The 13,135-nt window shown below is 37.4% G+C and overlaps 1 protein-coding gene across 7 annotated transcripts in view; it reads right to left on the reverse strand.

Annotated features, from left to right (window-relative positions):
• ralgapa2 (Ral GTPase activating protein catalytic subunit alpha 2) overlaps window positions 1-13,135 on the reverse strand; it is a 195,566-nt gene that overhangs the window by 55,158 nt on the left and 127,273 nt on the right. For all 7 annotated transcript variants that reach the window (XM_015354284.2, XM_006626136.3, XM_015354267.2 and 4 more), the window contains 5 exons: window positions 10,793-11,576; window positions 7,835-7,906; window positions 5,783-5,906; window positions 4,488-4,643; window positions 848-1,006 (listed from right to left, as the gene is read on the reverse strand). In XM_015354284.2, coding sequence (XP_015209770.2) covers window positions 848-1,006; window positions 4,488-4,643; window positions 5,783-5,906; window positions 7,835-7,906; window positions 10,793-11,576 — 1,295 coding nt within the window. The remainder of the gene's footprint in view (window positions 1-847; window positions 1,007-4,487; window positions 4,644-5,782; window positions 5,907-7,834; window positions 7,907-10,792; window positions 11,577-13,135) is intronic.

Consider the following 13,135-nt stretch of genomic DNA (forward strand, 5'->3'; position numbering starts at 1 on the left):
AATAGTTCCCAACTGTAATCTTAACAGCAAGAAATATTAGTACCTGATGGAGCAAAGGGAATTGTTGTGTTTCTTGTTTTTTGCATCACAGTAAGCATGTCAAGCCAAATATCACATGATGTGGGCATGAAATGAAGCATACTGTACACACCAGTATGCATTATCGATGATACGATTGAAGAAATACCAATAGCTAGTCAGTAACTTTTTTCTCTTATCGAGGTCATGCCACATCCTAGTAACCTACAATACATGGGAACACCTCTAGTTTTCAAACTCTGTTTTACTTTGTGTTTTATTTGAGTAATAACAGTAAGATTGCACATTATCCCTGGCTAATCTTCACTCGCATCACTGTGCTGGTTGATGTGCATGTACTATATACACTTTAGATAGGGATATTATTCGAAGTGATATTATTCGAAAATATTCGGAATACAATATAACAAGATATTATAATTAATAACAAAGTGCTGCTTGATATGACTAAATGAAACGATGAGGCTCCTTTTCGGTAAACTTAAGCCTAAGCATGATCAGCCAAAGTCTTTTGAGAGACATGTGGTCCAGGGCACCTCCCTGCCAATTTGTAGAGATGTCTTTTTAAGGCATAAGTTCTGGAAATCAATTATGTGAGGGCAAAAGTTACACAAAATGCCTTTTTTTACTTAAACTATACTTTTTACTTAAAGAATACATGTTTTTTTCCCATCTTGGCCATGATATCTTGGCTCAATCTCTTCCTGAAATGTAGCTGGTCTGCAGGCATCCTCAAGACTATTAAAATGAGCTTATTTAGCATCTACTGATTAAGTCCTAATGGCATGTGGGCACAGCAAATACATACCTGTGGTTTCTTCATGATTTGGATGAAGAACATGTGATTCTTCACTGGATAAATAATAATTAACACATCCCCGAAATCTGTGGGTATAATGCCCCTGCGATAGTCCCTGTTGTGCTCAGACCAGACGATGTGAACCTCATCATTTCCCAGGTGACGAAGCTGAAACAGTAAATTGGTTCTTGATTAACAGAGGTGATGACAGAAGTTTATTAACAGATCAAACATTTCACTAATTAAATCACTGACAATCAGCTCCTCTCCATGTGTCCTGCACATGTGCACGTATGTTTTGTACATATTCAAAATCAAAGCTTTACATAAAACCATATTTCAGCAGAAAAAAAAATGTTTATAAAAAGCATGTAAGTGTATGGTAAAGACTGGCGGCACTCTAAAATTTGGTGAGGAAGCTCTTGATAACATACAGTTGCACAGTTAAGGATGACACTATAGCGGAAGTTAAAAAAATACACAACAAACAGGAAAGATCTTTGTTAGGGAGGTGGAGAAATAAGGAAACAATTTAAATAAAAAAAAACTTCCTTTAGCATAATATGACAATTTACAAACAAAACTGTTTGGAAAACAAATATTAGTAACTTAACTACATAAACATATGACCAACACTAAACTGTACTAACAAGCAAATGCTATCAAACAAATGACACTGGTTTGGTAAAAATATTTCCAGCCTTGCAAGGGTAAGTAATTGTAGACCCAGCATTTAAGGAACAAAACCTACAGTAGAAATAAAAATTGAATGTTGCGCATATTTAATAGAAATGTCACTTAAAGATTATTTGTTCCTCTGCATGTCCATAAACAACTGAGGTAGTTAGAGCAAATCCAGGAAATCGTTCAAAGGACAGATGAATAAATCTTTATTATACATTTCCCCACTTACTTCTAAATATATCTTTGCATTTCTTTCAATAGCATTAACTTGCCAGCGTGTACACCCCAGCCCACATTACCCCTTGTTAACCCCAGTTCCTCCCACCGAAACCCACTGTGCATCACCAGCCTGCACACACTCCAGAACAAACACTCGATTCTCTTGTCTTAGAAAAACAGGCTCTTTTCTTCGCTGACTTGTCGTGTGCCCCAGTAATTTATATGCTAGTGCAGATACTGCCTGCGGCAATCCAGTTTGTAAGCATGGCAGGCGTCAGACCACTTGTCACTCTGACACAAGCCCTGTACCCCACAGCCTGACCTCCTTGTCCAGCTAACTGCATTAACAAGGCCAGCTGGTCTGTCAGGCTAGAAGCCCTCAATTGGATTGAGGAATTCTTGCTTTTTTGCTGGGGGATGATAACCCTTCTTTTTCCAAGAAACAATCTGGTCTGCAAACTACCCCTTGTTTTGCGTGAACTGGAAAACCTAAGTTTTATTTGTAAATTAACCAAGAAACTTCCTGCCAGAGCCTGACTGCCTGGATGCTGATAATGTGCCCCTTTCATTCCCCCCACCCCACTCATGCTCTGTAGCTGCCAATTTGTTTTCCTGATGCTGCCCTGCCTCGGGCTACGAAGGGCCTTGTAAGATGTAAGTGCAATTACAGTGCTTGGAGTCAAATGAATTGAACAAACCCAATAGCACAACTCTGTCCCAAGCTTTGCAAACCCTTCAGCAGTTAGATTAGCTGTTGAAAATCTAATCTCGTAAAAGCTAACAAATTTCTCTGGCTACTGAGCAAAGGTTCAGTATGGGGTCGCCAGTGCTTTTCAGGATCTGATGAATTTCCCTCACGATGGGACATTATATGATAGCACGAATCACTCTGGCAGCCTCGCAGCTCATTTTTCAATGCTAACTGCAGTTCAGGGGCTGTACAGGGACATGCTGATACAGCTATTGATTTCCCCCTCTGGCTTCACAAGAATCAGATAAAAGGCTTCTCATTCCAGGCAGTAGGTGCCTAATTTTTTTACTCCCTGGCGCTTGCAAGATAATCTCTGAATCAGGGTCCAAAGCACACTACAACCAGCACCATCACGGAAAAGAGGAAATCGAGGTACAATTAAAGGTAACACACTCATTATACCGCCAGCACATGCCTCTTTTCAGTCACCTTTCCTTACCTCTGATGAAAATAGACATTCACAAGAGAGATGAAATAGTAATGGGTGACAGAATGTATTTAAATATTTCATGCTATCCAGACTCTAACGGTATCTTGCCTAGCGCCACCAGGGGTCTTGACCAGCAATAGACATCAACTAGTTAGAAATCTAACTTGTAAAAGGTATATTGTTTTCCAGTATCCAGCCAATAGTGCAGGTCAAAGTGTCCAATTTATTTCTGTTTGAATTATAGTTCTACTTTACAATGAAAAACCAGTGTTAAAAACCAACTGCCTCAAACTGAGGAACTGAAATAGCAATGTGAAACACATCAAAATGCCAGTGGGTTATAAAGTTTACCTGTTCTCAGAAAATCAATACAAATATATCTGTGCGTTATAAAAGACAAAAAAAAGATTTACCTAGTCACTTCTTCAACTAACATAAAAACAAATAAAACCTATACAAACCAAAATGTATTTAGGGTGGCATGGATGTGTGCTTTGTTAGAGCTGTTGCCTTGCAGGCCTTAGTTCAGTTCCAGCTGTTTGTTGGGGTATGCATGTGGGATTTCTTTGGGTGTTCCTGAACATAGCCACGCTACATACTGTAGATCAACTGGCATCTCTCAACTGCAGCTGGAGGTGTGTGTAAATGAAAGCAAGCGTGTGTCTGCCCTGTGATAGAAGGCTCCTGTCCATGGAGTGGTCTCCCCTGTGCTCTGTGCTTACTGGGTTATGCTTTGGCACACAGTGATCCTCTAACATTAAGGCGGTGACAGAAAATTAATTAAAAACACTTTTTCAATGTGAACCTCATTGGCACGCTGTAGCCTTCACAAACATCCAGCTACTGTTTGATGTTATATATGACCAGAAACACCTGTTTATCTCATTGATTTGCAAATAATTGCATCTCTTTGCCCTGTACTCTTCAGATGTCAATGATCCAGATATTATTCCATATAATAATTCCAGAAATACTTAATACTTTAATCTCAGTTCTCACAGAGGAACATTAAAAACAGAATCTGGACTTGACTGCTATGCACTTCTGTAACACCTAATCCAATTGACATGTATAATAACCTAAAAACTATGGGTATCTGTTAATATAGTGACTTAATTATACTTATAAACTAGGATTTAAATACAAAAGATTGTTTAATGTAAGTTATAGGTTTGCAATGGAAAACAATGTTCTTAAACAACATTAAGAAACACTTCATGAGCGTGCACTACTTGGACTGAAGGACAAATGTCTTGCAGTTTTAAATGTATCTGAGATATTGATTACTTAAATGAATAAGTCATTTTTTTGTCAGTGGCTATACTTGACAATGACTGAGCAAACTCTAACCTACAACTGTTTTCAAGGCTTCAGCCATTATGAAGTTACCCTCTAAGCCATTGAAGACAGTGGCTCTTTGGGACTAAGAATGGATACCCCTGGCATAAGAATAAATAAGATAAAATCAGAATAAATTTTGACATTCATGTTTCCTAAGGGTTTGGTCTACCCTTTAATCCAATGATGAGCCTGTTTTATCGGTAAGTAAAACCCTTATAACTTACCTTTTTAGTAAGTGAATCATCCGAGTCTGAGGGCATCCTTGTAGACACATGGAAAATAACTTCAACTGTGGAGGTAGCAAAATAGGGTGCAGTGTGTCCTGTGCTGCCATTTCTCTGCAGGCCTCCCATGAATCCACAGTGAGTGGCCAAGTCCACCTGCAATATGTCCAGATCATAACACATTACACAAAAATACCTTCACAACCCCCTGGGGTCAACCAAGATAAAGTAATAGCTAGAGTTCATAAAACACCTCACTGGGAAACCATAGAACTATCAATTTAATCAATCATTTAGCATGATGTGCAATTAACACAATTAGAATTTAGACAAAATAATGATCATATTGATTTAAGTCAATTGATATTATCAGTTCTGACGCAATTTTCTCATGATATCACTTCTTTTTATTTAGCTTGCACTGCAATACTGTATATTCGAAAAAAACTGATTTCCTGGAATAGTCCTCAATTGCATTTTTAAAATAGTACTTACTGCATTTTTTCCTTATTATTTTTAATAATGCAAAGGAGACAACTGAAATTAGCAACCAAAAATAAGAACACTCCTGAGTAAAAAAAGCAGAGATGTATACTGAAAGTAACCATTTATTATTCCATGAATCAATTGGTATGGTTCTTAAGCAATACATAACAACTTAACACACGTTAGACATTCTAATTCCACTGTCAGTCAGCAGCACATGGATGCACAGAGGTCATGAGGGGGTAAATACATTTTCTTCAATAATGGCCAGTATCCATTATGATTTCCATTAACACTTGGTACTGTTGTCAGGTATATTAATCACTCTGTCATGAAGACCGACCAAGTACTTTGCCAGTTTCAAAGGAACATGCTACACCAAGACACTGCAGGAGCAGAAACGTCTTGGTCTTGAACAGACATGAGAGCACTGATTCAAGAGCCTCAAGTCCGGGCTTCAACCACCTGGCTGGGAAGCATGATTTAGATACCCACATCTTTTCCATATCCTTAAAGGTACTGACAAAGTTCACCATCATGTAGATATGGACTTCCTGAGAATGAATAGTGAAACACAAACCAGAGGACACAAATGCAAACTAACAGAAGTACAATCAAACTATGAAGAGGCATTTATTTGCACAAATCTTCACTTGTTGTTGAAGCTGATATCACAACTTCTTTTAAGAAACAGCTGGGTGAGCTCCTCCCTTAACTTGTAAAAACCCCAATGAGCTAGATGGGCAGAATGACATCCTCCCCGTTAAAATTGCATGTTTTCTGTATGATGCAAGATAATAAAGAAATACCTCCCAGCCAAGTCCAGAGACAAAGTCTTCATATGCTTGACTACCTTCAGTGTTGGACAGAATAGAGCACTTGTCTTCTTGGCCATCGCCAATATAAAACACGGCTATCTTGTGGGTTTCTCTGCTGCAAAGAAAGAATCCATTTGCATTATAAAAGGGTTTCCATCCATCTGTACATCTGTATGGATCTCGATGTCCCTCCCTCTTTGTATGCATGTGTATTAGAGGTTTATAAAATACCACAATAAACTGGTGTGCTGTATCACTGGCAATGCATCAGATTGTGATATCCTTTCATCTTGTTTTTTTCCACATCATTCTGCAATGTGACTTTTGCTGCTCAATTTTTCTGTCAACCCAAAACTAATAAATGAATAAGAAATATTGTTATGAAAATAAAATATTCCAGCTTCAAGTCAGCCCCATTCATTCAATTTGCTGTCTGCAAAAACAGGCCACAGCTGTCGTCTAGGGAATTAAATGTTTCTCGGTTGCTTTGATTCTTTCAACTCAGTCACTGAGCAAAACGTCAGTGAGCTTGGTGGTTTATGTGTAGGAAGTGTCATTGCTGTCTCTTTAGCATTGAGTTTGGCAAAGCATTATTGGGAGAGCGCGTGATAATCACCCCGGTGCTAGACATGCCATTAGCCTTCCATCAGAGGAAAAGAAAATATTTGGGGAAAACGCATACATTTCTTATCTAAATGAGCACACAAAGACACATGTGTGCAGTAACATGACAGATGTGCAATTCAAACAGTGACAAAGAGGGAGGATGCCGGTAAACTGTGAAATGTAATTAATAATTCAATTTCTTACATTTAATATGCAACAATGCTATTTCGTAATTTATCACCAAACAATATTCTTGAGCAAAAGCATAACTGGGTATTTCACGTGATTAACCTGAAGTGCTACAATTCCCCAAAACCTCTGTGGTTCTCTTAAACAGGCTGCACATAAAGTAATTATAATTACGATTGGTATGAGTAGTGATCAAATCTTAAGGAACATAAAAATTGTTATTAGATCAAGTGCATTTGGAAACAGTAATGGCATAGTGTAAAAATAATGCTTCAAATGTAACATCTTTAGGAAACAGCTGAATAGAAAGACTTCTCTTTTACATGTTAATTTCTGCTTCAGTTCTGTGTTTCACTTTATCTGCCTTGGATGTCGTATCTGCTTCTTAAACGCTTTGAGGTCAATGCAAGATATCAAAAAGACTTTAGTCAATTAATCACACACACTCAGAAATCACAGCAAGTCAAAGTAATCTATACTTCACAATAACTCTTGCATTGGAAAACGGATATAAATACTGTGATAAAACAAGGAGAGGGGATCAAACATCATTTCTCTATTAACATGTTGTTTAAGAATGGACTCTCTTTCTGTCCTTTTAGGATGCTGACATTTATAACTGTTGAGAAGTGTTCTAGATAAAATACCAGAACTTTAAGCAAATTGAAGATCACTATTCTTTTTGAATAAGAAAGATTATGAAAATAAGATATTCCAGCTTCAAGGCTGCCGCATTCATTCAATTTGCTGTTTTTGTTTCTTGTATGTTACTCAATACGTTCCGTTACCCTTTCCTGGTAACTCCTTTAATAAAAGACAATGCATGCATTAAAGGCTAGGGTAAAATAATTAAGAGAAACACATATACGCCTTCTCGCAGGAAGACACTATTGCTCTATTACAACCATAATCACCTGGTATTTGAACAGCTTCTTCCCTAGGGCTGTCATTTTACTTAACCAGAATTCCTAGTTATCGTGCACTGTCCTGATGGTGTCTATTGGTCTTGTTTTGTGCTTGGTACTGTACTGTATATGTCAAATGTTTTTGCAGCACCAAGCACACCAGTGTAAATTCCTTGCACAAGAAATGGACAGGTACTTAGCAAATAAAGGTGGTCATGATTTTGAAATTAACAGCTACCATTGTATTATTGCAATTATCAGCATCAAAGCACTTTTAAACCAACAACAAAGGCAGAAATAGGAATTGACACAAAAAGATACACAGAATTTTCATTTAACTTACCATTGCCTTGAATCCAAGTTTTTAAGCTCTCTCAAAAGCTTAGAGTTTTTCTTCAGAAGATGAAAACTTTTCCTGTTGAAGACAATTTTAAGCATCGTCAAAAACAATTTTCAAAACATAAACCTACTTGGATCAGTTACACCAGTTTAACTTATACCCATTAAAACTGCTCATTCCACTGACATCGACCTAATTAAAAATATATTTCTATTATTTACAAAAACCCTCCAAATAACACTAATACAATTTGTGGAAAGAATTAATTTTATATACAACCATCTCTAATAGCTCAAATATAATATGTATGATTTAAATTTACATCTAAGCGCAGTACATACTGAACACACAGTACGTATGTTTTAAATTCATATCTGAATATAAATTTATGTGAAATTCTGTTCTTGATTTTGTGGTATAAAAACCTTTGGCACTACACAGGGATTTTTACACCTTTGTAGCAGACATTCACACCTCTCTGGACTTCATCAATAAGAGGTGAGAGATAGGAGAAGCTCTGATATCCAGCTACATATACATTTTCACCTCTGCCAAAAGTGTGCCAGCCTAATTTTAAGAGAATGAAATAAATAAAGGGGTGAAAGAAAATGCTTTAAAAGCTCTCGGTATATGGAGTGAAACATGGGCGCTGATCAGAGTGCTGGCTAGGAATGTTACAGCATCTTCTGCTGTAACTTTCTAAAGGAGATGCTGCACAGAATACAGAGCAGAGTATTGCAGACTACTGTCACATCTGCTCCTTCCAGTCCAGTCAACGGGGAGCTGGAGCCTATACCAACAAGCAACAGGCGGCAAGGCGAGTCACGCATTGGACGGGGCGCCATTCCATCGCAGGGCACTCCCTCATACCAGGTCCAGTTTTCCCAGAAACCAATTTACCTACGAGGACGTCTTTGAGCTGTGGGAGGAAACCAGATGACCCAGGGCAAACCCACAGAAACATGGAGAGATCATACAAACTCCACACGGACAGCACCCCAGGAATTGAAACCATCCCCCCAGCTCTGCGAGGCGGCAATGCTACCCATTGTGACACCCTGAATGATACTACTTCATGGGTGTTTTTCCTGTACATTCCTTCCTGTTGTTTTTAACTGGAAGCATGCACTATGGATTTAGCTACAATGGAAAGCCTACAGATATAAGCAAACTCTAAATGGTTACTATATTCAGTTGTTAATATAACACATTTTGTTATTTACACACTTTTTTAAATTTGTTGTTTGAGCTCCTAAGGAGGAGCTCTTATGGTTATGCACTTTCAGTCACCAGTGTTTTAAAATATACACATTTTAAAACAGACAAGGCATTTATATTATTAATGTTAGATAGGTTATGAAAAAGGAGATTACATTCAGAATTGCCTTCTATATTTAGTTTAGTTCCACATTTCAATAACATGAAACAATGAATGCTTTGCAACTCCTTCAATTTCCAAGTGAAATACATTTGTCAGATATGTTTCTGTTGTTTTCATCTGCCTTATTGATCCATCTAAAGCGTTGTGCATCACAAGAGCCACAGGAAACTTGATTTCCTCTGATTAACCTTCCTGCTCATCCCAATCTTTGCAGGGTCAATAAATGCAGCAGAATTGGCTTGTGTGAATTATTACTGCTCTTCTTCAGTATGGTTTCCAGCAGTACACATGTGGTGTTCGCACGTCAACTTTGTGTTCGCAGGAAATATCTTGTTCGGATTGAGTTCAGAACCTTAACCCACCACTAGAATCCTCTAAAGTAAGCAATTCCAGTACAGCACATAGAGGGTGCCTTGAAAGATTCAAGTGAACTGAACTACATAACATGGACACATTTTTAATAAAAACAAATATCTTTGTCATTGTGTTGTTGTACAACAAGTATAGTGCAATACATTAGATACTGTTTAAACAACACACCAGCCAACCATAATCTATTTCTATTTTTGCATTTAGAGTTATACCAAACCATCCTATTTACCCTCAGGAGAGCTTCAGAATAATGCCTAGGCCCTAGGAGATTATTTAAATGAATCCAATATAGCTTCATGACTGACTTTTTTCCCCTACAGTCAATATGTTATACTGATGACCAAAATATGTTATATCCCTTTATATGTTGAAATAGTTTGCATGTACTATTGTTACATATCCACTACCTACAGTATATACAGTACCTGGCCATGAATGGACCTCATTACAGTATTTTTAAAGTTTAATCATTGTGTTCTTATCTAGGTTACTTAGACATCTCAGCACAAAATTCTCTGGGAGTCAGGTTCTCATTTACCCAGATAAGACAATTCTCTCCCCAGAATAATCCTGTCTATCCTGTCTCCTGTATTTTAAGCAATTCCATATCTATCTGTGCAGAGAACCAATTGCACTTGGTGATTTAAATTTAAGAAATAAACAGTTGTGAGGTTCAACATTTAAATGCCTTGCTGATCATCCAGGGGAATAAAACCGTAAGACTTCCCTAAATCAAGGTTTGTAGCTGTATATTCAGGGAATATGAGGACATTTGTATAAGAAAAGTCTTTATCCAAGAACAGTGATGACACTCGCCAAAACTGCAGCTGCTATGTACATAAAATTCTAGTTCTACTTACTGATTCCATGATTTTATATACAATACATTTGTAAGTGATGGCTTCCATATCTCTACATCAACTGTATATTTTATAATATATTTTTAAGTGATGACTTCCATATCTGTATTGCAAATGTATATATATATTTACTGTATAATCTTCCATATTTGTACATTGATACCGACAAGCAATCTTAGTTTTCCTTAAAATAGCTGGGCAAGCCAAGGCAACGTACAGTATAGCACATTCAAATTCTTTTATGAAATGAAGGCACTGAAAGGACACTAAGCTCAAGAGAATCATTTATCTAGGGTTCCAATTTTTTTCACCTTATCCTTCAGGGAAATGGTAGTTAACAAAGCCTACCTCCGGTCCCAGGAATTCATTCCCAGATCATTCAGCAGAAGCCGACAGAAATAGAAAGGAGCTTTGGGTTCTTGATGAGTTGGTTCTTTCTGACTGGCTACCTTCATCCTTAAGTCATTACTGCATTTCTTCACATTTTCTTCTTCCTGGTTAGTCTGCCTCAAGATGGTCTCTGTAATGGCATTTTCCTGCTCTAAACTCATTCCAAATGGTGATGATGCTGGTTCATTCAGCTTCAGCTGAGGCTGGGGTAAGCATTCTGGACTACTGTGGCCAAGATCTTCCAAAAGCTTGTCAAGAACATCATCCCCTTCCTCAGTATCAGGACAATCCCAATTAGCTGGATGCGTCTTGTCCGAAGACCAAGTACTGCCACAATGCATTGTTGGTATGTAGTCATTATTTTGACCAGACATTGGTCCATCTAAAGGCCTATAGAGAACTCTACCATCCCAAGAGTATTTCCCTGAGATATCTCTTACAATAACTCTGACCTCTGAAGAAGCCATCTGTGGCTCCCCAGCTCCAGCCTTTTCTGCTGGGATCTGGAGATATGAAACAAGAGTGCTCTCGTTGAACACAAACAGCTGCAGGTTGGGGCTCTTGAACACTTCGGAGGAGAGCTCAGAGGACTCCACATAGTGGTTGTCATGATTCTCATTGATGAGACTGTGAAGGACGGCTGGACCTCCACTCAGTGGGTAGTGACCCAGATGGTTCACAAGATGCGTCATGATCATCCGAGCAGTTAAGGGAATCAGCTCCATATTTCTTCGTTTCTTCTCTGAGGAAAATAAAGACACAGAAATATTAATCTTCATTCATAAATCTTGAAAGCAGCTGATATTTCGTATCCCAAATTAAGTAAGGTATCAAGTAATAACGATGCTCATCTCTAAACTCCAAAGCAGCCTATATATCCTTCACATTAAAGCATTCTGAGAAAACAATCCAGGATCAGAATGAGACAGAACCACCAGAAGAGAGCTGTGTGAACAGTATACAAGGAACTAAGGACACATGGACATATATACCTTGGCATTAATTCAGTTCATATCAAGTGGGCATTTGTAAATTTTTACAGTTTTGGGGAAAACTGTGTTGCATTAGAAGAGCAGTAATCAATCCGTGAGAAGAAAGTTGCGGACAAATCAGGTAAATATGGAAACACCAAGTAGGATTTCTTGATTAAACCAATTATGAGTACTAGGAGCTCACATTGCCATGGGTAGAATGGAAATTTATTCCATGCAAGATGAAACCGTAGATAACTGGAGTGCTCATTAGGTACAGTATAATAGCTTCACAAACTTCAAAAAGAAGAAAACTGAGCTAAGATGCTCAAAGAGTATCATTCAGCACAGAACTACCTGGGTATACTTTGCCTGTTGTTCTTTCACTATTTATTTCTACTTCCCTCACCTTTTTATGTATTTCAAACAACAACAAAAAAAAGTTAAGCTGATTCTCTCTTTAGCAATCTTCAAAAATATCACACAACTTATTGGTGTACATCATTTTGCCAGTCTATTAATATGCTCAATACTAAAACTTGTGTTTCTGATACACAACCAAAAATGCTTGACTTAAATTTTACCTAGGGAAATATATCAGTGGATGAATGCTTCGGTAATTATTCAAAACTTGTTGCAACCTAAACATGGTTATCACATAAGGCATGTTAGTAAACTGTCATCAAATGAATGGGACACCCATAAAAAATTCACTACTTTGCATATACTTATTATACAGAAAAACGCTGCAACATGCCCATGTAATGAATGGAAATGGAAGTTTAATGAAGTGAAATCCTACAGTAAAAAACTTCCCACCCTTCCAAACCAATCCAAATGAAGAATCTTGAACAGTCTATTGACTATTTAGAAATTCCAGTTTTACCTACAATAAAAAAATACATTATGTTATTTTTGTGAAAAAAATAGAATTAGAAAGCTCGATCAAATGACAACTAATAATTTTATTGTTCTTACTTAAAAAAAACAAAGAACATTTTGTGCATGTTAACATGGTTGCTTACAAGAACTTGTAGAACCCCAAGTACTCTTTCAGATGGTCAGATGCAATAATATGTTTCTAATAACCAAGCATTTGGGACCTTCCCATCCTAGATTCAATAAATAAAGCTACATTATACCAAGAATTGTTTAAAGTTTATATTGTAATTGGTACTCACAAACATTGAGGGCATGAAGCTTCTGTTTCAGAAGGATATTGAAAACAATTTTTCAAAATAAACATCTTACTGAAGATCTGGGCATTTATGTTGAGAAACACTGTGGGCTGATTTGATGTTTGTCACTATGGCAAGGAGCCCATGCTTAA

This window comes from Lepisosteus oculatus, chromosome 2 (assembly GCF_040954835.1).
Source record: "Lepisosteus oculatus isolate fLepOcu1 chromosome 2, fLepOcu1.hap2, whole genome shotgun sequence".
NCBI classification, from domain to species: Eukaryota; Metazoa; Chordata; class Actinopteri; order Semionotiformes; family Lepisosteidae; genus Lepisosteus; species Lepisosteus oculatus.